The sequence below is a fragment of the Lacerta agilis genome, chromosome Z (genome assembly GCF_009819535.1).
Source record: "Lacerta agilis isolate rLacAgi1 chromosome Z, rLacAgi1.pri, whole genome shotgun sequence".
Taxonomy (NCBI): Eukaryota; Metazoa; Chordata; class Lepidosauria; order Squamata; family Lacertidae; genus Lacerta; species Lacerta agilis.
The window spans coordinates 10,613,818-10,640,163 of record NC_046331.1 but is presented as its reverse complement, the minus strand read 5'-3'; the positions used below and the strand labels follow the sequence as shown (position 1 = coordinate 10,640,163).

General features: G+C 42.5%; 1 protein-coding gene across 8 annotated transcripts in view; it reads left to right on the top strand.

Moving 5' to 3' along the window:
- Window positions 1-26,346, top strand: part of PBX3 (PBX homeobox 3) — a 235,531-nt gene that overhangs the window by 71,893 nt on the left and 137,292 nt on the right. Inside the window, exon 1 of one of the 8 annotated variants that reach the window (XM_033137528.1) lies at window positions 10,573-10,594. The exons of the other annotated variants lie outside the window; for them this stretch is intronic. Within the exon in view, the coding sequence (XP_032993419.1) occupies window positions 10,588-10,594 (7 nt within the window). The 5' untranslated portion in view covers window positions 10,573-10,587. Of the gene's footprint in view, window positions 1-10,572; window positions 10,595-26,346 lie in introns of those variants that run through there. 8 annotated transcript variants of the gene reach the window in all.

The following is a 26,346-nucleotide window of genomic DNA, read 5'->3' as shown; positions in this document are numbered from 1 at the left end:
AGAGTAGTTAGTGCAGGGTCTGCAAAACCACAAAGTTGCTAGGTAGATAGCAGCAGCCCTGAATGGGGCCTTAAAATTCTCTAGTGAGCCTCAAAGGCCACTCCTGGTAGGAGGCCAGGGTCCTCCTGGTCTGCCAAGCTGTCACTTTCTAACATCTCCCCTTACATGTGACTAGCAGCTGTGGGGCTGTTCCACAATTCCCCTGGCACACACTGGAACTGTCCTGTGGCTGTCCTAGTTAAATGGGAAAGTCACAGAACAGTGGAGATGTGTGATGCGTGAACGCAGCCCATCCCTGCAGCTGGTGCTTCAAGTGTCCCACAGAAATGTTTTCACAGATGGAGAAGTCTTTGACATAAACAGATAATTCTCCCCAGTTGAAGATTTCCTTCGACTCTTTCCACTTATTCATTCAAAGGTCTGCTTAACTGGCAGTATCCTGGCACATGTCTGCTCAGCAACTCATTTCCAAGTCTATGCAAACTTTTGTTTCTTGTGTTTTCAAGATTGTCTTTGATTTCTATGCCCTGCACTATGTGTGATGGCTATATAACACTGCAAAAGCAATGGAATATACAGTGGGAGTAATAATGCAGTGAGAGATGCTACTTTTTAAAAATGCATTTACTGTATTAAATGAATCTATACCCTACCTCTCCTAAAAATGGCTGGTAGAATAATAAAAAAGGAGAACACAGAATCCATACTAAAATAACTCTCATGAAACTGGAATAGCCCAGCAGCAGAAACAAGCATCCAGATAAAACTGCAATAAAAACTAGATTAAAACAACAACAGTAAATCACAATATACATTGACACTCTGAGTAAAAGACAGGCTGTGTGGGGAAACATTTTTTACCTGGTATGAAGGACATGGAAACCTAGGGAAGGCATGTTGAAAACCCAGTGCCACAACAGAGAGTACCCTGGTAGGTGTCAGCCTTCTGAAGACAGACAAGGGTGCCTGATGTTGGGGCTCTGTAGATCTATATGTATGGACATGTTTATAGAAGAGTTGCATCATTAATTCCGTGGAGCCTTGTTAGGTTCATAAGTATCCCTTGCTTTCTTATCTTCAATTTCTGTTTCCTAGGATAGTGTTTCTCTCCTAATGTAAGTTTTGTGGGGATATTTTTCATTGAGTAGAAAGGTTGGATACATAAGAATTATTTCTTTTGTGTATTGAAGTATGGTTGGTGTTAGCACTGATACAAAGGAGGCTTCCTTTTCCTTTTCTTTTCAGTACTGTAGGTGGTTTGTTTGTTTGTTTGTTTGTTTGTTTTTAAATCCCTGCTGTCCTTTATTAAAGCTTTTAATTGTATGCTAATTAGTACCTGGCATTGCAATTGAACATATGCATGTGAGAGATAAGTCTTTGTAACAAGTGGCAGTGGACTTGGCTGTGTGATTTGATCCTAAACTGACCTCCAGGAGATTCCAAATTCCTGGAAATTCTTGTTCCAGCAGCATTTGAGTTGTGTTTCTCTTTTGTGTTGAAGCAAATGGTCAATTATAAATGCGCTCTTGGAAATGAGTAGAAAAATATTTGTTTGTTTTCTGACAAATAAGAAGTAAATCCCTAGGCTCAAGTGGACTGCAGGTATCATTTGGGTACCGGTACATTCAATCCTCAGATGACTCTCCATGTATGTTTTGCATAAGGGAAAATAGCATGGTAGTGTACATGCAGCTATGTTGGGGTTTTCACCGTTTACTGTGTTTGTGAATAGTCTTAAGAGTATCTTGTGCTGCTCTGTTTAGCATAGTAGTGATTTCAACTTTTTTAATGCTTTTTGAGTGTTCAGGGTATGTAATGAGACATTTTTCTGAATCATTTTTACAATAACCCTGGTGGGTAGGTCAGGGGCACTACTGCAGTCATCCCAGGAAGTGGCCAAGCTTTTACTTTGCTCTCCCTTCCTTCCTCATGGCCTATTTTGTCTTGCAAGTCATTATGGAAAGCAAACAACTGACACTCAGTGGATCTAAGCAGAATTTCATTTCATAATGTGTACAAATAAATTCTCACAAAACAGATATGCAGATTAGTGTTGGACTTTTATTTAACACACCCCAGCATTTTAAAAACTTTATTATTGTGGCTAGCCCAAGATCACCCAGTGTGTCCCATGGCTGAGCGGGAAATTGAGCCCTGCTCTCCTAGGTCCAAGCCCAGCATTCTAACCACTAGGCCACATGGACTCTCCTGGAATCTTGGCATGGTGGCCGTGCGTTCTATGTCACCAAGCAACGGAGGCTGTGACTGTTTGAACTGAGGTTCTGGCATCCTCAGTGTGGAGAAGTTGGCAGAGGTTTGCTGTAGTGACCCTTGCTTATTTGTATAGAATATGGCATCTGAAAGTCTCCTGAGGTAGGTGAAAGTTGGCATTTCCAGGGGACTTTGCTTTAGGACGTAGAATAATGGTATCACCAAGTTTGGCAAAGAGCTATCAAAGGTCAAAGGAAGCTTCTGTTTGTGTTTGTTTGTTGGTTTGTTTGTTTGTTTATTTGAATGTATGCCTGTGACTAGGGAGTGTCTTGTTTTTGATTTTGTATAAGCCTCTCTAGGAGCCTTTTTGGCTGAAAAGAGGAGTACAAATGCTCTGAATGAATACCTTCTCTCCGTGGGCATCTCTGACCTTCATCTCTTGTTTCGGGTCTTTGGTGCCTTCCTTCCTGTGGAGCAGCTCTTGGAGGCCAAGTGCTTCCTGGCCAGTGACCTTGCTGTTGAGAGCACCTTCGAGTCCTTGGACATCTCCCACTTGCTGCAAGAGTTCAGCGGCAAAGCAATGGAGGTAGGACGCTGCCAGGGTAGGAGAGAAGAATCTCCGCCTTGAAGTAGGGGAGTCCACCTCATGCCATTGGGTGGTGATGACACATGTTTGTTGAGAGGGGCCTCACAATGTCAGAACAAGAACCTCAGCCAAGGGTCCTGAGACAACCCCACTTCCTGGTACCATCTGAGTGACCCTCTCCTTCATCTCTGACAGATGGAGGTGCTGCTGGAGGCCTTCCATAAGATCACTCCGAGGTCTACAATGGAGGGCAGAGAAATGGCCATCTGCACTTTCTCCATCTTACCTTATCGTCACCTGGAGAAAGTGATTGAATACCTCCTCTAATTTCCTTTCGTATAATGGGCACTCAAGCTTCTACCAGCCTAAGAGAGATGTTGGGAATCTGCAGGGCTTGCTCAGAAAGTAACTCTCTCCCTGAGGGGAGAAGGCCAGGCAGCTGGAGAACCCACTCCCCACAGTGTCAGCAGCCAGTCTCCAAATCTCTTCCTCCCTCTGGATTCCCAGCTGATTTGCTGCCTCATGGCAACAGACAGAGGATCTGGAGGGCTCGTGTTGTGGTACCATAGCCAAGATTAGGTCCTTTTAACAGGAAGAGCAACAGAGCAGAAGCCGAGAAGGCAGGGACAGGCCTCTGTCCTCTAGGCTAGGCAGCAAGGGTTGAGATTGGCGCAGGTTTCCCCTCTCTTTTTGCCATCTGCAGAGATGCAGCAGCACAGAGGGGCTGATCCAGATCACAGAGGGATCCTTCTGGAGTGCAGGAGACCAGGGAAGACCAAGCCATTTCCTCTATCTGTAGCATGGCAGCAAGCAGTAGAGTTCCTGATGAAGCCGGACCACCTGTGGAGGGGTCAGGTTTTGAGGCAAAGTGCCCTTCTGGCCCCCACACCACTGCCCAGAGAACCAAATGGCCCCCTTCATGCAATAATGTGCCACCCCTGAGCCAAGGGATCTGACTGTTGCTCTTGTTTTTCCATTCACAGTGCCTGCAAGAGACTATGGCAGGAGGTTTCTGAAAGAGAGAGAGAGTTACCCCTGTTACATCATATTAGACTTGGGGTGGGGAGGGAGGTGGTTTTCTTTCTAGCTACAGATCACCACTTTTTTAAAGTATTAACTGTGGATTACAAATTTTAAAAAAGCTAATGAGTTTGGCAGAACTGTAATACTGTTTACATTTATCTTTTATTTAGTTAGTTGTACCATATATATATTATAAATAGCAACCCCTACCTGCATGGCCACCTCATGAGAAGAGAAGACTCCCTAGAAAAGACCCTGATGTTGGGAAAGATGGAGGGCACAAGGAGAAAGGGACGACAGAGGATGAGATGGTTGGACAGTGTTCTTGAAGCGACTAGCATGAGTTTGGCCAAACTGCGGGAGGCAGTGGAGGGTGTGCTCTTGTCCATGGGGTCACGAAGAGTCGGACACAACTGAACAACAACAACAACAGCATCTGCATAAAATAGAAAATATACATTTAAATTATCAATATTAAGCCAGAAGTTAAAAACAAATAGACATAATAACATAGGGGATGAATAGTGAACAAATGTATTAGTAACTTTAAGAGTAGTTAAAAGTTCAAATGGATCTAATTTTTGCATTTTCAAAACTTGTTGTTGTATACCATCATTCCTACGTCTCTTCCAATAGCTTTGGCAGTTGGATAGGCTAGCAGCTTTGTTACCTGCTCTGCTAAAAAGAACACTTTAGCAGGAAATGGGTTTGTGAGAGAGTGTTGATAAGGCAGGGGGTTAGGTGATGTAACTTTTGAGCCTTTCTTAGGGTTTTCATGGACTACTATTCTGATGCTGGGGCTGTATTATTGAAGTTGGACGTCAGTGTGTGACAACTTCATTCAGTTGTAGCCTATTGCAGATGCACTAACCTGAAGAGAAACATTGAATAGTCTTTGGCTGTGACACTCAGTTTTACTGTAAAACACATTTACTGTAAAAACAACTCACATTGACACCACACCAGTTTTCAGAAACATTGCATGCATAAAAGAATTCTTATCTTTTTTACAGGCTGCCTTTTCTCTTTCTCCTCCTATGAGCACTGTTATTACATTGCAAGTTCTATAGCTTTGTGCTGATGTCCCTTGAAATGCTTTCTACTTTGTTGGTGGTGATGTTGAAACCAGAAGCAAAACTTCAATAGCACTCTCTTTCCTTGTTGCCATTTGGCTTGCTGGGGTAGAATTTCCATCTTTCCAGTCACTGTGTGGATTCTGGACTTAACACAGAATTTCCTTCCATCTTGCACTTAAAATAAATAACATAGAAGAAAAAAGAAGGAAGTTGAGAGCATTTATGCCACAAAACTGGCTTCTGTGGTACAATGGATAGTGTGTGTGCCTTGGATAAGGGGGACACAGGTTCCAATGCCTATTCGTTTCATGTGTCACAGGAAAGCAGAACGTGCGTAGTCAGAAGTCTTAGTAAAGCAAACGCTATACAGGACTTTGGACAGCTCCAAGATGGCCTGTTAAGGCAACTACCACAGTCTCTGCAGGGAGCTAGAGTCAACTTATGCCAGGGGTCGGCAAGGTTTACCGGCCATGGGCCAGATCACTCCCACGGAGATCGTCCGTGGGCCGGACTGGCACAGCACGACGCCAAAATCGCTTCTGTGCATGCCCAGATGCCGAAAATTGCGCCTGCATAGAAGCGATTTTTGGCATCTGGACATGCACAGATGCGATTTCTGGTATCTGCGCATGCACAGATGTGATTTCTGGTGCCACTCGGCAAGTCCCCGCGCTGTGCTGCACCGGTTTAGTGCAGCGCGCTGGGGACTCGCCGAGCGGGCGGCTCTGTTTGGGGGCAGCTCATGGGCCAGTAAAATGGTCTTCATGGGCCGCATCTGGCCCATGGCCTGCACGTTGCCAACCCCTGCCTTATACAGTCTACTAGACTTGGAATGTCTTAGGCTCCACCTTCCCAGAGGAGCTGGCTGACTGGTGAAAGGGTCCTCTTTTCTGTGGGGCTGGGGAGATGGACGTGCTGTAGGGGACAAAACAAGGTACTGGTAGTTTTCCATTTGAGAAAATATATTGAAGTGAATTCTCATTCCAGTTATTAACCATAACTTGCAAGGTCCCTGGGCCATTGCTCATGACACTGTTCAGCCTTTAAGTTGTTCTGGAAAGATGGAGATATACAGGCTAACTTGCTTTTCAGGTGGGCATATTTCTAGGGTTATGACCTTAATGGTAGTAGGGTCTAGTAGTGGAGGAGGTAGCACTGGGATGAAGAAGAATATGAGTCTCTAATCCTTGCCAGTGAAGCAGGATCCTCTTCAGAAGCATACTTTCATCTGTGGGTGGGTTTTTAATACCTATCGGAGAGCTTTATGCATAACAATGGATACAATTTTCATATCCTGATCCCTGCACAAAGGTTTTATGTTGTTGCAGGCCCATGCAAAGTTTGGGGCAGGAGTCTTGTTTGAATAAAATTAACCAATAAACTTGTGTCGAAATGACATGCACACAGCGCCAAATACAGAAGTGACTAGAAACACATCACCAAAAAGAGTGGGATGAGGGCAGAGCATACTGTGTTTATATGCTGTCCGCTGACACATGTGGGGGCTGTTTATACTGACTGTATAAACTGAAGCAAAATAGCAGCCAGTCCCTTGCAGGGACCCCCCAGCCAACTTAGCCCTCCGAAGCCCAGGGCAAATGTATCCAGCTTCCCCCTCTCCTGGGCCTGTGTGGTGGTGATTGCAGATGCAATCCCAAGCACCATTTGGGGAAGGAATAGTCATAGTACCAGTACCAGTAGAAGAACGGGGGTGGGGGGGAACTTGGTGAAATTCAGGTGTAGTGCTTTTTCTGATGTGGGGAAAGAATACTTTGTAAAATGTGATGTTGGAAGAGCCCCCTCAGTGGAGTACCAGTGATGAAGTTGGAAAGTATCTCTAGAGTTTCGCTTCTGATGTGGAATCTTCTCCAATGTTGAAGTGCTGTCAAAGCCTTTGTGATATACTGGATAGCAGGTTGGATTTGCACCAGGGAGATCAGGGTTCAAATACCCACTCAGCCATGAAGCTCAGGCAGCAAATGTCAGATGTTATAAATAATGCTGAGGAAAGCCCCACGTCTTCAGTCCTTGGGTAATTTTCTTCAATCCTAGGTATAATCAATACTTGGGATTTGAGGAAAGGTGCTCTGAACACCAATTCAAGAATGCATTCTCCTCCATCTTGTAGCCCAGAGCAGCTTACAGCAGTTTAGCCTGAATGCAAAATTACTTCTGTCTCCAAGGCGTTCATAATATCTAATTAAGTAGCTTGAGGGATAAAAGTGTCCAAACCACTGTAAAAATGACATTTTATAGACTGAAAACATAGAATCATAGAATCTTAGTGTTGCAAGGGACCCTCTCCCTTCCAGAGCAGGAGAAAACAAGCATACTACCTCTTCCATGTGACAGCCCTTAAGACAGGGGTCCTCAAACTACGGCCCACGGGTCAGATCTGGCTCACCAGGGTCCTGAACCCAGCCCACCTGACAATTGTCACCGCCGCCCGGCATCTTTGGGTGCAAGAGGCAGTGAGGCAGGCTCCTCAAGGCTGCTGCTGCTGCCGCTGCCGCCTCATTGGCCAGGCCAGCGACTCCTCCGCCCACCCACCTGCTCTCTCTCGCCGCCACATGCTAGCTCTCCTCTTACAGGCCTTGGCCAACTCCCCTCACCGGATCCACCTCGGCCCGCAAACACTGCCCCTTCTTGCGAGGCCTGCAAGGCCTAGTCGCCTCCCCTCGCCGGGTGAGCCCTGTGCTTGCGGGCCGAGAGAACGGCTCCTGCTGGCCTCCACTCAATGCCCCGCGTCCTTGGTGCTCACATGGGGCTTCGCAGGCCCTCTCGCCTCAGGCATGTCTGAGGGAAGCCTGTGGGCCCCTCAGGCTGCTCGTGGACTACAACTGCCATTAGCCCCCGCTAGTGTGACCTGGTAGCAGGGGCTGATGGGAGATGGAGTCCAGGAGCTGCCTGAGGGCCACTGGTTTGGCTTCCACCAGGTAAGGACTGGGATGCTGAAGGGAGGCTTTGTCTGCTGGTTGGATTTTGGATTCTAGCTAGGCAGGTCTAGCTGGTGGATTATCATTTTCGGGAAGGGCTCAGTATGGGTTCTTTTAGCTTTTCACAGAAAACAAGCAGAGGTGGGGCCGACCCAATTAACTTTCAGTTTAATTTTAACCCCTAAAGTCAAAAAGTGTTGTTTTTTTATCCTGCTGCTAGGCCACACAAACACAAAAGTTGTGCCGTGTGGTGGGGGTGACAGCTTGCAGATGTCGGCGAAGTAACTGTGTTCTCAGGCTTACAATGGGGAAGACACAGCACTAAAGGAAAGAAGGAGTGGGAGTGAGGAGGTGGAAAAGCAAACCTATTTCTTCATGACTGCGTTTTTGCAATGAGCAAGTAGAATGAGCCAAAAGCTGCTTGCATCACTTGCAACAACTAGCAGTGACAAATATGGAACCGGATATTGACCACCTCATTAGCCAAAAGCAGGCCCATACTTCCGATTGAAATACTTATAAGTTCATGTTGATTAAAATCATTCTTCATTTTAAATATTATATTGTTTTACCAGTTTTTTGTGCACCACAAATAAAATATGTGCAATGTGCATAGGAATTCGTTCATATTTTTTCAAACTATAGTCCAACCCCCAACAGTGTCTGAGGGACAGTGAACTCGCCCCCTGTATCAAAAGTTTGAGGGCCCCTGCCTTAAGATATTTGAAGATGGCTATCATATCTCCTCTTTTCCAGGATAAACATACCCACCTTCTTCAAGCGCTTCTCATAAGGCTTGGTTTCCAGACCCTTGATCATCTTGGTTGCCCTGCACACTCTCCAGCTTGTCAACATCCTTCTTAAATTGTGGTGCCCAGAATTGGACACAGTATTCTAGGTGTGGTCTGACCAAGGCAGAATAGAGTGGTACTATTCCTTTCCTTAATCTGGACACTATACTTCTGTTGATGCAGCGTAGAATAGCATTACCTTTTTGTGCTGCTGCATCACACTGTTGACTCATGTTAAGCTTGTGGTACTGCTAGTAAGCCAGGTGTCCCCCATCCTATATTTGTGCATCTGGTTCTTCCTGCTTAAGTGCAGAGCCTTACATTTGTCCCTACTGAAATTCATTTTGTTAGCTTGTGCCCAGTTCTCCAATCTGTTAAGCTCATTTTGAATTCTGATTCTGTCTTCTGTGGCATTAGCTACCCCTCATCTGCTGGTGCCATCTGCAAATTGGATGAGCCTCCCCCCCTCAGTTCCTTCATTGAAGTCATTTATAAGACGTGGACAACAACAATGGGCCCAGGACAGAACCCTGAAGCACCCCACTTGTCACTTTTTTCCAGGATGATGAGGAACCATTAGTACTCTTTGGGTTCAGTCAGCCAACCAGCTACAAATCCACCTAACAGTTACCTCGTTCAACCCATATTTTATCAGCTTCCTCATGAGAATATCATGGGGGACTTTGTCAAAAAATTAAAAAGTAATGCCCTCCATCTTTCCCAACATCAGGGTCTTTTCTAGGGAGTCTTCTCTTCTCATGAGGTGGCCAAAGTACTGGAGCCTCAACTTCAGGATCTGTCCTTCTAGTGAGCACATTTCCTTGATAATGGATAGGTTTGTGTTATATTAGAAGGCCAAAAACATAGAAAGTCAGTGTCTAGTGGCTATGAGTTGGGTTCTGAGCATGAGCAAATATCTGTTGAGTTTTAAGAGCCAAGAGCCAGTGGGAGGGAGTGAATGCTGCCATCACTCCTCCTTGGTTTCACTGGGGTACCCGTCTGATTGCTGTTGGCAAACAAAATGCCAATATGAATAGATTTGGGGAGTGCCTGCTGCAATTTGGAAATGCAGAAGTATGTGCAAGTGTGTCTGTTTTCACACATGTGCAGAAGATTGTTCTGTCACTAATAAACCTCTATTTGGTAATCTGCAGTTACTATAATGGTTCCAGAAGAGGATGAGGGTCTTCAGAATTTCAGTTTATGGGGCACAATAATAAAATCTTGCTATTTATAGGTCATGTACCAATTGATTCTTATCCTAAAATGTGTCACCTGAATGATTCTACAATGTAGTTGGCATGGGAGAACCTGCAACCTTTGTTGGAGAATTTGCAGTTTGCATTCCTCTTGTGCCAGTTTTGGAGATTCCTGTTGACAAATTCTTCATTTTCTTTGATCGGAAGGAGGATGGGTTTCATTCTCATTATCCCCTGCTTTCTTGAAACCCCTGCTGCCTTCATCTGTGCCTGTGTAGATCTGAGCCTCTCTATTCATTGCAGGCGCAATGGTGGAATATGTGCAGTTAATTGCAAATAAATGCACTTGTGAAAATCTTGTTGTTGTTTTTTAAATGATGACTTTATAGCATGAAATATGCTTGTCCTTTCCTTACATGTGTGACTCCCAGTCTGCAGCGTCTCAGATAGAATACACAGGCTGTGTTTTCAGGGTGGTGGTGGGGAGAGAGAATGAGCTTCCCTTTATCTTTATTTATTTATTAATAAAAGACAAAATGCCTTGGGGAAACAAAAGGTCTTAATGGCTGGTGCTTGGTATCCTTGACAACAGTCCCCAAAGAATATTACATTAGGGGCATGGGAGAACTTTTAAAAAAATAAGTAATGGAATTCCGTCTCCGTGATGCTTTTAGTAGTCATTTCGGCCACGGTGCAGCGAGGTCATAAGCTGAGCTCGGTGAAGGGAGCCAGAACATGAAATGATGCTGAGAGAACGTCTGGGAGATGAGAGGTACAGAATTACAAGCGAAAGTGCAGGCCTGCTGAGGCAATTACAGCTTAATGGGGTCATTTGGAAGGCAATTGCCAGGGGTTAATGTAGTATGGAGAGATGAGGTGAGATTGAAGTGAAATTTGGGGCTGGGAATGTGTTAAGATGAAAGATCAGAGTGCAGTGGATTCTGCAAAGCACAGGAAAAAGGTTTATAGCATGCAAAAAAGGGGGGGGAAGTAAAAAAAATAGAATAAATAGTAGGCCAGCTGCTTCTAAATAAGTAAATAAAATCTTGAAGTGGACCTTCTTCTATTTGGATATCTCTGTTCGGAACTGATTCTTCTCTAGAAAAAGCACATTAATGACGAAGAGTTGATTTGATGTCAAAGTTCTGCTGTGGACAGACAGAAAATGTTTGCAGCCCACTGAGTGCTGCCATGCGTTTCTCCAGCATCGCCCCCTCTTGAAATGAACGGAGATTGCGCAGAAGCAACACTTAGTGGATTGCAGTAAATGTGCTTGTGGTCTTCTCATTATTGTTCTTCCTCTGTGCAGTCTCAATCATTCTTAGCTGTGCACGCCTGCTCTGTTGTACGCTTTGGGTATTTATTTTGTAAGAATTCACTGTTTTGGAACTAAAAAGTGAGACACAGGCCCACATACATATATTTTGATGTATTTTCAGTGGATTCATCACATTATCTTTTCAGGCATTAAAATAATAACTTGCAACGTGTCAAAATATTACAAGAATGTAAGCTAGCATACTCAGAGTGTGAGTATTTTGGTGTGCTTAAATATTACAGGTGTTTTAAATTAAAAACGTCAAACCATGAAGGCATAATGGAAGTAATCTGTCTCTCCCTTTTTAAAAAACAAAACAAAAAACCACACAACACCACCCATAGCCTTAAACTGCATCTAGCATGTTTTGCTTTTCCTCATTGTGAACAAGGGAAGTTCATAAGAATTCAAAGGACAAAAGAGATCATTATGCCTTGTTACCTCAGCTAGTTCATTACCTTAATTGCTGAGCGTAATCCGGGCTTGGAAGAAAACTCTAGGGCTTTAAGGAGATCAACAGAGGCACCTTATGGCACAGAAAATGGAAACGCTTTCGTGTTACCACTGCTGTTCCAGGAGCTCTAAACCTTGATCAAAGGCTGAACTTTTCTTAAGGTCGACCATGTGAAAATCCCACTAGAGCTGTACCAAGCGCTGAACCGTAATGAAGTGTAGTAGGTTGAGCACCATTTCTGTTTAAATGTGTGACCGTCCTGGATCACTGGCTAGTGAGAGCACATTATCATCCTCTCAGGTGAAATTTTAACATAGTTATATTTAGCAAGGGATAATAGTCTCTTTGGTGCTCTGTAGATGGCATGGACTAAAGAAAAACCTCAAAGCATACGAAGCTGCTGCTGGGGTTATTTATTTTATTCATTTTGAGCCAACATAGGGCAATCTAATTGAACTCAGGATCACTTTCCAGTTGTGGTGTGCTCAGTATCTCTCTAGCTGCATGGACAGTGAAGTATCTTGCAGGTAACCTTGGAACACTTGCATACATGATACTCATTTGCATGTTACTTTTGTTTACTTCTTTGTGGCCTCAGTGTAGTCCAGCAAGCAGTTCTTTGGCCATGTAGGATACATCTCCGGAAGAGCTAAGGAGCAAGCTGTCCTGCTCTTCCCCTTAGGGAGAGCTCTGTGATTCTCTGTGCATGCCTCAAGGTAGCAGGATGAGTGCTGTCCTGCTCAGTTCACTTAACAGCTGCAAAAACAGTAGCAGTAGCTCTAAGCTTTGTTGAGGTAATTACTCTAGCAAGCTTTTGCTTTGTAGCCTTTTAGGCTATGTCTTGCCTCTTTTATCCCTACTTTCCATTGGGGATTTTTCCAGCCACTGTGGGCAACACCACTAAATTTTACTTTTTTTGTTTTTGTTTATGGGGATAGATTAGCTCACTCACTTTGTGTCCTGGCCTCCCTCCAAGGACCACAGAGCAGCATACATGGGCCAGTCTCCTATCCAGAAAACTGGCTAGTCCTAGATCTGCTCAGCTTCAGAGATGGCGCCCTCAGACCATTTCTCCATAATTACTGAAAATAATTCAGCAGAGTTTTGGAAAGGTGAAAATAAATCATATTAATTGTAACCATATCAGAGCAAATTCATGGGTTTCCACCCTCATTCAAGCAGTGAGAAAAAGCTTTTTAAAAACCAACTTTGAGAAAATTATCTAGTTGTCCCATCTGCTGACCCAGTTCCAACCCTTAGCACTTGTATATTTGGGGGCTTTTAATTTTTTTTTTATAAAAAAATACAGTAAAATGAAACCATATGACCTTTAAAAGCATGGTTGAGTAGCATTCATTTTACAACCATCAAAGCAACTCTTTACTGTTGTAAGGTAGGGAAAAATCAATGATGCAATCTTTTTCCTTTTGCCTCGTGCAATCCGTAATTGAAATGGAAAATCAAATGAACGGCTAACAGATAATTGTTTTATCAATATTCCTTGCCTGCCCTACAAGGGTCAGCCTGGAATGATCATGAGGCACGGATATGATGAGGACAAAATGTGAAATTGAACAGCAAGGAGGCAATAAATCAGTCTTGACAAGAAAGAGTGACCAGCATGTAGCCTGTGCAGGCAGCTTTGGGGACACTTTTTGTCTCAGGTGTCTACAGTGATTTGAAAATGTGAGAATATAATATTTGAAGCTCTACTCCTGGGTAAACAAGAGCAGACTATTTTGAGGCAAAGACAGCATCAAACAGGCAGTCTGTTTTTCAAAAATGTTAAGGATAGAGGACATTGTAGGGGAATCACATTGTAGAATAATAGAATATCCTGAGCTTGTAATAACAGAGCATCCCTCATTGCTCTGGGGGCTGGGGGGGGGGGTTAGCAAGCCAGGGCAGCACCATGTACTTAAAGACAAAGCCATACACACACTTTGGTTTTCTCAGCCTTGTACCTGGTAGGATATTTCAGATCCCCAAAGTCTAGTTTGACTGTTATACCCCCATAATCTAGGCTGACTTTTAAATGGAGCATATAAGGAAGATATATGTAATTTGCTTTGTTTTCTTTTTAAGAAGGCCTGGCCATTGGCATTTTGTTAGCCATTGTGAGAACAGGATATTGGACTAGATGGACCACTGGCCTGATCCAGAAAGCTCTCGTGTTCTTAGGTCAGTTTAGAAATTCTTCTATTTCCCTCCTTGTACACTGTCATGTTTTTGTTTTTCTAGACCTTGGTGTACGTTTTGCCTAAACCAGTATGACTGGGTGTGTCGTTTTGAAGACCTCTAGATGTACGTAGATCCTAAGCTGGAATGGTAGCACCAGTAAGGGCCCATGGGTACTCATATAATGAACACAGCACATACCTTTAACATTTTTTAAAGCTGCTAGTTTTTTTTCTTATATATGAACATAAAAAAAAATGTTGGATTGGTTCAAAAGCTCATCTAGTCTAGCATGCTGTTTCCCTTATTATCAACCAGATCCTATACTATGGGGTATTCCAAGTGTGGTTATACAATCGCTTTGTATAAAAGCATTACAATATTATCAGTTTTATTGTTTGATTCCTTTCTTAACGACCCCCAGCATGAAACCCTTTCATAGCTTTGTCACTGCCACCTCAGACCCCATCAGTATATACGCGGTTAGGATTTTTTGCCCAATATGTGTCACTTTATACTTGCTTATACAGTATTTAATTGCATTTGCCATTTCAATGTCTATTCATGAAATTTGGAGAGATCCTTTTGAAACTCCTGGCAATTACTTTTTTATCTTATCACTCTAAATAATTTGGTGACATCAGTAAACCTGTCCACCCCTAATCCTAGGTCATTTATGAACAAGATAAAATACACTGGTCCTTACACAGAACCTTGTGAGACCACACTTTTTACATCCTCATTGTGAGAATTGTCATTTATTCCTAGTTTCTGCTTCCTGTTCTTTAATCAGTTACTGATATATAGAGGAACCTGTATTTTGTGCACAGAAAGACTTGTGCCAGACCAAACTCTAATAATAATAATAATGATTTATAATAATAATTTATTATTTGTACCCCGGCCATCTGGCTGGGTCTCCCCAGCCACTCTGGGCAGCTTTCAACAAATATTGAAATACATTAAAATATTAAATATTAGAATCTTAGACATTTTTTCCCCTGCAGAGACTGTTGCATGTATAGACCCTGCATATATTATATTCTAGCATGGAGAAACCATACACATAGGGTGGGGAAGGCAGCCATCTCCCCCCATGCATCTTTAAGGGGAAGTGTCCATGGTGCTTAGTACATGGGGAGTAGAGTTCACTTTGTGTCATGAACTGCTCACCCATGTGAGGCTCTCTGGGAAGAACCTTATGTGTTGATTCCATCCAGGCTAGCTATTGGTTCCTCCTTGGCAGGAAGGACGATGCGAAACTAGGAAGTGTGAGCAAGTGTGAACTTGAGCTGCCTAATGGCCTCTCAATTTCCTCTTAAAATGATACATAAATAAGCAGTCCTGTCAAAATAGCTGGATTCAGTAAGTTCCTTTTTTGATATAACTTTTAGAAATTCTGTAATCTGTTTGTGTTCCTGAGCGGGTTGTAAGATTAGGGGTCCTGTGCAGATAAATATTTCTTATCTTCTTCATTTGATTCTGAATAAGTGGTCTGAAACTAGATCACTTGCTTGAAATCAGATGCCAGAAATAAATAAGGGCAAGTCAAAAATTACTTCCATTTTTAGAAGCAGAGTTCAAAAGAAGGCAGGACAAGAAAAATGGCTAGGGCACCTGGATATTAGCACAGAGTTTTTAAGAGCACATCTTACACAGACCTGGCCAAAAACAAAAAAAACAAAAACAACTGGCAGCTGCAATATTTTCAGTATGGCTAGGGTGTCCAGGGCAGATTTGCTTTTATACAGCTTCATGTCATGTGCCTAGAAAGCATCTGTCTGTCTTAAAAACTATCCATATAAAAACATTTGGAGAAGCATTTTTCTTCTCTCCGTGTGAAAGTAAGTGGAAAGGGAGTTTACAGATGCTGAGAAGGGAATATAAGTATGCATTCCACTTCTTCATGAGTTTCTGCTCAGTGTTACTTTTATAGACTGGACGGGGTTGCTAACACTCAAGTATAAGTGTTGGCTTTGATTCACAGGACTATGAGAAAATGCCATTTCACCTTACGTACATGTGAATTTTTGTTCAAGCTAGTGGAAGTCTTCTTGTAGTGCAGCAAATAACACCAAGGGCTGCATTATATTATGACATGGTGATTAAGGAAGATCCAGACTGTAGCATATGAAAATAGTGGGCCATAAAAGGTTTTGAAAAGTGATTGTACAAAGTCTTTGATGGGTAATTTTTAAGATAACTTTTTAATGGATTTTACAATTTATTTTTGCACTACCAACTGCTACTTTGCAGACGGCATAGTATATACATATTAATTAAACAAGCTATCAGATTTCCACTTTTTGCAGCCATAGTGTGGGAATAGGAAACCTGTGGCCTTCCATATGTCATTAGGACTCCAATTTCTATCAACCTCAACCTGCATACTGGTAGTTGATGAACAGGAATGATGTGAGTTGTGAAAGAGGAGGTATGTAGGGATGATAAGGTGGCATTTAACATGCATTGAGGGAAGCAGTTTGAGTGTAAACTTCTAAAGACAGCTGCTATTTAGTTGGCTTGACTCTGAAAAGCAGAAGCAGGAATTCCTCCCTTTGCTATCCCAATGTACCAATACTTTCAATTCGACTTGAGGTACATATTTTTTCTTCTGGATTTGTAGTGCAGTTGGTCACAACCTCAAGTCTGGACTCTAGTCAGCCTAGGCTTCCTACACTGATATTGCACACCCCACAATTCCTGTTTGTAAGCCCTTCTATAAGTTTTAGCCTATGGCATGGAACACATGTGTTGTGTTATAGAACTCAGTAGCAGTCAGTGCTCTGGGTCAAGTATGGAGTGGATATCTTGTGCCTTCACTCTTCCTTCCATACACACATCCCTGTGTGTCACTTTCTGCAATCACTGTCCTTCATGTCCTTGAGGCTGACATAGTTTAAATACAAGCCTCTCCAATTTTATCAGCTGTTTAAAAATAGTTCAGGAGCAACGCTGAAGGACATCCCCACCCCACCACCCCAGGTGATCTGTGCTGTTTTTGCTAAAAGAGCTGCATTTCCATTCCTTGTGCTGGGCAGCTGAAGGTCTACTTTCTTATCCTAAAAGCGCATCGCTTTTTTATCATACCCTTCCTCAATCTTGAAAGATAGTCGTGCCTCCCTTTCTTCTCTCCCTGGGGCAGGAAGCCTGTACCAGCTGTGTGATCCTTACACTCAGTAACTGCTTCCATAAAAATATTTGCTGAGCATATGGTGCGTATAGGCATTCCAAATAAACAGCATAAATCCAGGTGTATGGGAGTGCGGTGGTTACAGTCCATCATGCCATTAATGCTCTTTTCAGAAATGCCCGGAGTACGTATTTGCACCATGGTGCCTAATGGCTCCAGAGAAGCTGTTCGAACTGTCAGGCTATTAATCTGCCTTTTTAATGGTTCTGTTCTATGGATGAATGTTTGTGTTTTTATTTATCACACACACACACACACACACACACACACACACACACACACACACCCCACCACCACCACGACTGGATTTGCTGTAAAGAGCCTTGATGTAAACACTGAAAGCATTCCTGAAATTCTCATTTTAATAGAACACTATTAAAATATAAACTCCCAACTTTAAAAGGGGGAGTTTTCCTTCTCCCCTTCTTTTTCCTTAACACCTCAGATTGTGCCTCCTGGCTCTAAAAGGGATGCCAGGCTCAGCAGTCCGTTGAGATGATCTTTTAAAAATCTCTAAATATATTTTGATGAGAGGGCCCAGCTGCTGCTGCTGCTTCCCAGCAATTTGAAGATGGCTTTCATCAGCTGCTTGGTGATTTTCAGTGGGAAAAGGGCTGGCTTTCATTGAAGTATTCCATATCTCCAGTTTCCTACAGAAGATGACGAAGCACTAGAACAGTTTCAAGAAGAAAGTAAATGGTACTTCATGGGTTTTGTAAGATATATATATTTTTAACATGGAAAGTAAAGAGCTGTTTTGACTTAGGCAGCTTTGAAATAGGGCAGCATTTTCTCTCCATTCTTGTTTGCCTGCTCCAAGATGAACCTGTCCACCTTTTAAGTTCAATTTCTGGGACCTTATTCTCTGCTCTCTCCATTCACAAATGGGTTCAAGCGGCAGAGGTTTCTCAGTAGTAGCACCATAATGATGGAACTCACACCCTGTGTGTCATGGATTGGCTGGATGCAGAGGAATAGTGGGAGGCACCACTGAGGAATCCCCAAGGGAACTCACAGGGGCTCAGAGCCAGAGCATTGGTGGTGGGACGGTGATGTGTGGTCAGAAGCAGAAGAGGGAGCAGATTGGGAGGAGGAGGTGCCAGAAGCTGAAGAGGCAACAGGGTTTAGTGAGCAGAAAAAGCCAGGGACAGAGAGCAGTCCAGGCTCAAAGGCAGAAAAGGAGGTGGGACAAGGGGGGGGGACGGGGGACAAGAGGCAGCAATGAGGAAGGCCACTGAAGAATCCAGGGAGTCTCCCCCTCCTGCTGCAACTTCCCCCTGGTCTCCTAGAACATGCAGGCAAATGAAGAGGATGGAGCAATGAGGCAGAAGGTGACAGAGTCTTAGGCTGTTGGGGAAGGAACCAGGAGAGGAGCCTTAGCAGTGGGAAGGCTGGACCTTCATTCCTCGCAACTGCCTCATTGGGGCAAGACCTACTGGGAAGAATTTCTGGGAAGGGTTAACTTCACTGACAGTGGTGTTTTTATTGCTGACCTACTCCTGATTTTGATTTTGATGTAGTTTTGGTATTGGTATCTTTTATTCTAGTTACTGTTTAAATGGACTGCTAATAAAGTGAAATGACACTATTGTACTATTGCTGCATAAATTACATGATGCACAGCACCCCAGCAAAAAAAAAAAAGAAAAAAGCACCCAGTCTGGGATGACCCTAAGAACAAAAAGAGTGAACAAAAAGAGAGAGCTTATCTGCTCCGGAGCTGACGGTAGGAAATAGGGTGGATTAAAGGTTTGGTTCCTAAATAGAGAGGACCTGAAAGCCTGTTGGAAATCATTCATATGATGTGCAGATGTGTAGAGGGCAACTGACCATCTTGGTGATAAGAGTTTGCTCAGAGGTCTTTAGAATTACTTGACACGCCCTAAAAAGAGGTACATGTCACAGGGATGGTTTCTGGCAATTTTTGTGAAACCTCACACTGAAAAACAATGATTGCAGAACCTTCATTAAGGTGAACCAATGGTCAAGTCCTGAAGAATTTTTTTGGGGGTAGTATTTAGATGTTTTATGAATTTGGGTGCTGGTTAATAGTGCTTAGAAACCAAAGCAGTCAGTGTTGATGTGGTCTTTGTCTTGCAGAAACTCAAATCTTTTAACAAGATTTGTCTTCAAAGCAGAGAGAACTGTCCTTCAAGCATCAAACTGGAGGAGTCTTCACTCCTCATTGTCCAGCTTATATTTTAATGCATGTTTCATTATGTGTGTTGGCTTTGTGTGTGTACCTATACTTAATATTGCAACACAGTGTTGTCCTGTTTATTTAACGGCTGGCTTTATATTTTTATTTGCTGTTTTGTTGTTTATGGCTGTTTAGAACTGTGTTTTCTATTTGAAAGCCATCTTGAGCCATTTGCAGTAAAAGATGAAATATAATTTCTATAAATATATTTATAAAATGTTCACCATGTGTGTTGCTCTTTACTGAGTATTGTAAACATAAGAGATCCCTGCCCTTGAAGAGCTTGCTATCTAAATTCAGACTGAGAAGGGATGAATTTGAGCAAATGGAGTTACAAGTGCTTAGCTTTGTTTCTGTTGGGGGGGGCGGGGTGAGGATTAAGGGCTTTGCATAAGAGGTAGGGAGGTTTTCATTTCAGGTTTAAAGTAGTGGGGTGTGGGGAAGGCAGCATGTTGTAGGTGTTCTGAGAGATACAGTGGTACCTTGGTTTAAGAACAGCTCAGTTTATGAACAACTTGGATTAAGAACACTGCAAACCTGGAAGTAGGTGTTTTGGTTTGTGAACTTTGCCTTGGAAGCGGAACATGAGTGTAAATTGAGTCCCCCACTGCTATGGGAAAACACGCCTTGGTTTAAGAACGCTTTGGTTTAAGAACAGACTTCCGGAGCAGATTAAGTTCGTAAACCAAGGTACCATTGTATAGTTCCAGACATATGGGGACAGCAAGGGAGAGTGTGTAGACTTGTGAATTCAGAGATTTCACTTTGGTGTCGTGTCTATAAACTTTTGTATACCAAGCAGAAAAGGTGTACCATATAACCCAATTTAAGGTGTGCTGATATTCCTATATTTTTCCTTGTCACACCACCCTCCAGACATGCATACACCCTCAGGTTCTGATGAATAAGTGGTATGTGCTCTAGGGGTGGTTTATGGGTCTTGTTGAACCTAAACTACTTTTGCTTGCAGGATGCAGGGTGGAATGACATTGTGCATTTATGGAATATTTGCTGGGTTGAGAAACATGATTAAGGCCAATCAATTCTCTCTCTGTTGACAAGGATGAGTAGAAGATTTGGCACCCTGCTGCATACTGAGGAGCAAATACTATGTGCTACCAGGAAAACTTTGCTCTTGGCATTCTAGCATGTCTCAACTCTCAAGACACTTGTGATGTGATGGTTTTGATAGGGAGCCTTGTCTCAGATTACAGAGAATGGAAGAAACTTGGATTTGTAATTATATGTCTAGATTAAAACTTAGACATAATAATTATAATTGCATGGAATCATAGTTGGTAGGGACCACAAGCATCATCCAGTCCAACCCTCTGCAATGTAGGAATCTTTCACCCAATGTGGGGTTCAAACACACAGCCCTGAGTCTCATGTTCTAGCAGCTGAGCTAGCAAGTGGTCATACAATGCATCTCACATTTATGGGGAAGACTGTGACCAGTTGACCTTTGTGTTTGCTTGGTCTGCTGTCCAGATGCTAACTGCTGATGGGCAACACTGAGGCTTCTGCTCTCTTTTTCTCTTCAAAGCAGACTTGGAAGGAATAGTCATTCAAATAGAGGACATCTTCAAACACAGAAACATTGTCTGTAAAGTAGGGCATTCTGGCCATCTCACTTAAAGCAGGGCTGAATTATCTTCTTGGTGCCAGACTATTCCTCTGTGTTCACTCTAGCACTCTCCTGCACTTGTATGTTGTTGTTTTAGCATAGCTTTGCCAGTTTTTGCTGGTGAACTCCATGCCTATCGTATGTTGTGATGACATTGTTGAATACCTGTATTTTATTTATTTATATATTCACATTCCACTTTCCCCAAAAGCTTCAAAGCACCTTACATGAATACAATTTAGAAACAATTTAATATATTAATGCGGCGTTGCAGCATACCCCCACCCACAGATCACTATACTGTATTGAAAACATTGTCAACCCAAAGTCTGATAGAAGATGTGTCCCTTCTGAAACTGCTTTAAAGAGTGTTGTCTTCCTTATCTCTTCAAGATGGAAGCTCTCCAGATATTAGGAGTGTTGCTGTAAAAGCCTGATTCTTGTTGCCCACTGGTAGAATTTTGTCACAAATACAGCATGGAAGCAGATCCTGCTGACTAGACCTCAGGTGGTGAATGGGTTTGTACAGGGAGATATGTTCCTCTTGGTTTGAGGTTATGCAGGGCTTTAAAAGTTAAAAGCAGCATTTTGAATTGGGCCTGGAAGCAAATTCACATCCAGTATAACTGATGTACAAAAGGTTAACTATATAGCTGGAATGGTGGTTGTTAGCTTTCGGGGTTGAAAACCAGAGCTCTTTTCACTGGACTAGCTCTAGAAATAAGCCCCTTCCCTCATTGTTATTTTCTTCCCATCCCTTTTCAGGCACAAATAAAACCTTATTTTATCTATCTATCTATCTATCTTTTTATCTATCTATCTTCTCATTTAAAATCAACTCAGTATTTTGGACTTGCATTAAATTGGCCTGGGATTTCATTAAAAACATTTCATGAGCACTTGGATGATACCAAATGTTCTTAATTGACAAACATTTTGTATTGTGTACATATTAGTTTGCAGGAACACAATGGTAGTTACAGTAATCTCCTCTCCTCCCTCTTTCCTTTAATATTCAGTATACTTAGGCAAACAATGTTGCGTTAACTTAATATGGCTTGTAAAAATTGGTGATGAAAAAACAAAGTCAAAACAAAACTAGTGCACAAAAAACAACATTCTAAATCAAGCTAAAAGTCTCTTCCCATTTTGCTCACTATCCTCCTTGCAGAGCATTGACAAAAATATGAAATTGATTTGGTTGAAGGGTGTTAAAGAGCCGACAGCCAAATGTCACAAACAATGAATGGCTGCAGTGTTGAAAAAATCAATAGGGAGGTTAAAGCTGGTCTTGAGGAAGACTTGGCAGACTGCTCTGTTCCAGGAAGATATCTGTCTTCTAGCCTTGGTTGCATGATCAAAAGGAAAACTTGATAGGTTTAATGAAGGAAGATACTATAAAATCTGACAACAGAAATATAGACACCGTGGTAAACTGCAGTGCGCATCAGCAAGAGCAGCTCGTAGATACACTTTTCAGTCTGAAAAAAATATTAGCGGTAAAGATGTCAAGGGGTGGGGGTAGGTGGGGAAATTAGTGCACACTTTTCTTGGGGTAAACACCAGTTTGTGCTGTATGTTTGTTCAACAACATAGCAAATGTATAGTGCAAAATAATTAGCATGTTAATTTGGAAGCCATAATATTTCCAAATCATAGCATGCTGGGTGTGCAGGTTTAAAATACAGTGGTACCTCTGGTTATGAACTTAATTTGTTTTGGAGGTCCGTTCTTAGGCTGAAACCATTCTTATCCTGAGGTGTGCTTTCGCTAATGGGGCCTCCCGCTTCACATGCGCCTCTGGTGCACGATTTCCATTCGCATCCTGGGGGAAAGTTTGCAACCAGGAGCAGCTACTTCCGGGTTAGCGGAGCTCATATCCTGAAGTGTTTGTAACCAGAGGTACCACTGTATCGATGGCACTTGGGGTCAGAGGTAATGTTTATAGGAAAACAAGGGGCGCAAATTGACTATTAAAAGCATTATTCTGGGACGGCACATTTTACAAGTCTACTAAAAAATCACAGTCTTCATCCCATACATATTGGGGGTCCATCCTTTTTTTAAAGGGGGGGAGGGTTTGAAGTAAAGCATAGTGAGTCTTATGCAACAGCTTCAGTGTGTTGTCTTTAAACACTTACCGTATATACCCGAGTATAAGCCGACCCGAATATAAACCGAGGCACCTAATTTTCCTACAAAAACCTGGGAAAGCTTATTGACTCTAGTATAAGCCGGTTCACCTTTGCCGCTGTGGAGGAGGAGGAGGAACGAGCAGCCCGAAAGTAGCCCTTTGGGCTGCTCCTTCCTCTTCTTCCTTTGCCAAGTTTGCATTTATGCGAGCAGTTCAGGAATGGAACAAGCTGCCTGGGGACAGTAAAGAACCGCCATTCTTGTACACTTCTTAAGGAATGGTTGACTGGGGAGAGCGGGTGGCGGCACGAGCGGAGAGAAAGGGCTTCTTTCTCGCCGCCCCCACCGCCTGCCTCACTCGAGTATAAGCCGAGGGCAGCTTTTTCAGCACAAAAAATGTGCTGAAAAACTAGGCTTATACTCAAGTATATACGGTAAATAGGATGCTTATCTGTCTTTTCCCCCTTGTTTGTCCAAAAAGACATACATTCAACCCAGTATTCAGGTTAAATATTATACAGCTCTCACCAAAACTGTGTTAAACATGTGCAAACATGCACATGCATTTCACAAGACTATGTAGGTTTCCTTGTCATCTGTCAGATCCAGGGAAATCTCTCTCTCTCTCTCTCTCTCTCTTTCTCTCTCTCCCTTCACCCTCTTTCCCCCCTCCTCTTAGAAAAATGAACTCATTAGTTTAAAACTCCCTAATGCCACATTTAGCTCAAACAGCGAAGATGATAACCTTTTTTTATAAAAAAAAAAAATGAGGGGAGGGTGAGAGGAGAGAGAAGTCATCTGGCAGGTTTTTCTGCAAGTGGTCGCCTTAATAAAAATGCCCCCTACTTTGTTGGGATGGTATTTGTAGGGCTTCTGCCATATGTTACTTTCCTTTTTAGCTGGGATTATGCCATCATTATTGCTGATAAAAGCTGTTTACTGCCTTGGCAAAGGAACGATGCTTGGAGCAGTTTTGGAAACTGCTATTCAGTTTACAACAAAGTGTATCTTGTGCCAGATGCTGGGATCCTGGGCCTTTTGTTATATTTTTCTCATTATTGGATTTACTCATTGTTTGGCTGTGTCTCCTTTCATCTTAACAATAGACTGTGTTGCTTTTTGTTTAAATACACTTTCATTTTCAGTAGGTTAATTCTGGGCATATTACATCCCTAGAAAGCTGTTTAGATTATATGGGGTGTGTATTTGTGTGTGTGTGTGAGAGAGAGAGAGAGAGAAAAATTGCTGCTTTCCAGGAACATAGCTTGTTAATGATGGACACTCAGTGCTCTTCAGGATGCCTTTGCTTTGTGGGCTGTGTGCCAGACATGCTGGTTTATCATGTGGCTGCCATCGTACTGTGAATCATGGAAGTCAAATTCCTGAGGACAACATGCTTCATTTGACCAGAAATAAGTTTCTAGTTTTTGGAGCTTCTGAAGAGTCTTTAAAATAGCAGCATCTGCTGGAAGCTCTCATACTACATGGAGGTGCTGCCAGGTAGAAGCTAAGTGTGTGTTGAGAAGCTACCAGATCAAAACTCTCCTGTCTATGTTGTGTAGCAAACTAGTACTCTCTCAACCTTGGCCTTGCTTTCTCCTAATACTAGAACCCAGAAAGAAACTATGGAGCTGAATGGTGTGACATCCAAGATGGATAGAATAAAATAATTTTTCTTCACAGCACGTATTTTAATTGCAAAATACCTGGATGCATGATATGATGATGCCAGCCATCAGTTTCAATGGCTTTCAAAGGGGGGGGGGGTTAGATGTTTCTGTGAAGGCTAAGGCTAAGGCTAAGGCTTTCAGTAGCTACTAGGCACAGTGATTACCGGTGTATATACCACCTCCAGGATCAGAGGCACATTGCCTCTGATTACTGGTAGTTCATTGTTGCTGGGAACAAAGTAGGAGAAGACTATTGTACTTGTGTCATGCTTGTAGGTTTCTTAAAAACATCTCCCTGGCCAATATAGGAATCAAGTTTGTAGGAATGTAGGCTTTGGGTCTGCTGCAGCAGGGCTTTTCTTACGTTCTTTACATTATTCTTATTCTTATTATTTCAATTTGTATACCATCCTTCATCCATAGATCTCAGGGCAGTTCACAATATATAAATACAAGATAAACAACTCTAAATACATAATAAAAACTAAGATAAACATAAGCAAATAACCCCCCTTTCTACAAACACATTCAAAAGGTATAGGATGTTAATTAGCCAAGACAACCAAGACATAATACAACCAAAAGGCTTACCTTTATAAATTAAGGGTGCTTGGGCTAGACAGAGGCAGCCTACAAGTAGGATTAAGAAGAATGACTGTAGAGGAAAGGGGAGCTAGCAGTTGATGGGATTATCAGTGGGTAAGGATAGGACTCAGACTCGTCTCAAAAAACCCTGTAATGTTCAGGACAGATGCTGTAGATGCCGGACTTTGAGAGCAGTTATCTTCCATATATTTTGATCCTGCACAGCTCCTTTGACAAGTGGTACTGGAAATATCCTCCAGCTCTTAGATTCTCTGATCTCCAAATACTGTATACCACTTTGAGAATATTTAAGGGGGATAGCCACAGAGGAAGACATGGAATTATTTTGAGAACAGTGAGGCAATTTATAGCTGCTAACTGGAAGTCCTTGAAATCTTTGTGAATAATGATACTGGCCTACCTTATGGGGTTGTTGTAAGGATGTGAAAATTCTTGAAAACTCTGGAGCTCACTATAAAAAGTGCTTTATTGTTGGTAGTATTAATATTAAATTTATTATTACTAATAATTATTACTAATAAAAATTTATAATTACTCTCCATGTGCTTTTTCCTGTGGTCAGAAAGATTCCATTCAGTCTTCAAAGATGTCCCATCCATTCCATTGGCACCACCATCCCAAGTACTTTTGTCCCAGCCACTATGTGCTGCCTGTTTTTATCTGCATGTCAGCCTGATTGAGATAACTGTGTGTGCATGTGCTCTGATGCACGTAAGGGAGTATTCCATGTTGGGGCTCTTCCCAATCAATGGAGGGATTAAATCTGCACACACACAATGGAAACATGCACTTATTTCTGCTTATTTCATCCATGTATACAATTGAAAATGCCTGCAATAATATGCCTGACCGGGCTCCAATATAGTTTTTTCAACTACTGGACTCCCAGTTAAAATGTAGGAACCTAAGCTACATGGGTGGCAATGTGTTGTCTTTTGTGTGGACTGTTAACAGCTTCTGCAGATGGTGTGGTGGGATTTGTGGCAGCTATCTGACAAAGTAATGAGAAAAACACAGGCACGTTTTTGCATGATGGATTTATTAATGAGATAGTCAAAACCTACAAGTAACATCGATCGTGCCAAACATATTTTGCTTTCAGTTGATTTGATTTAGTATTTTCTGACCATGGAGTATTGGTTTTC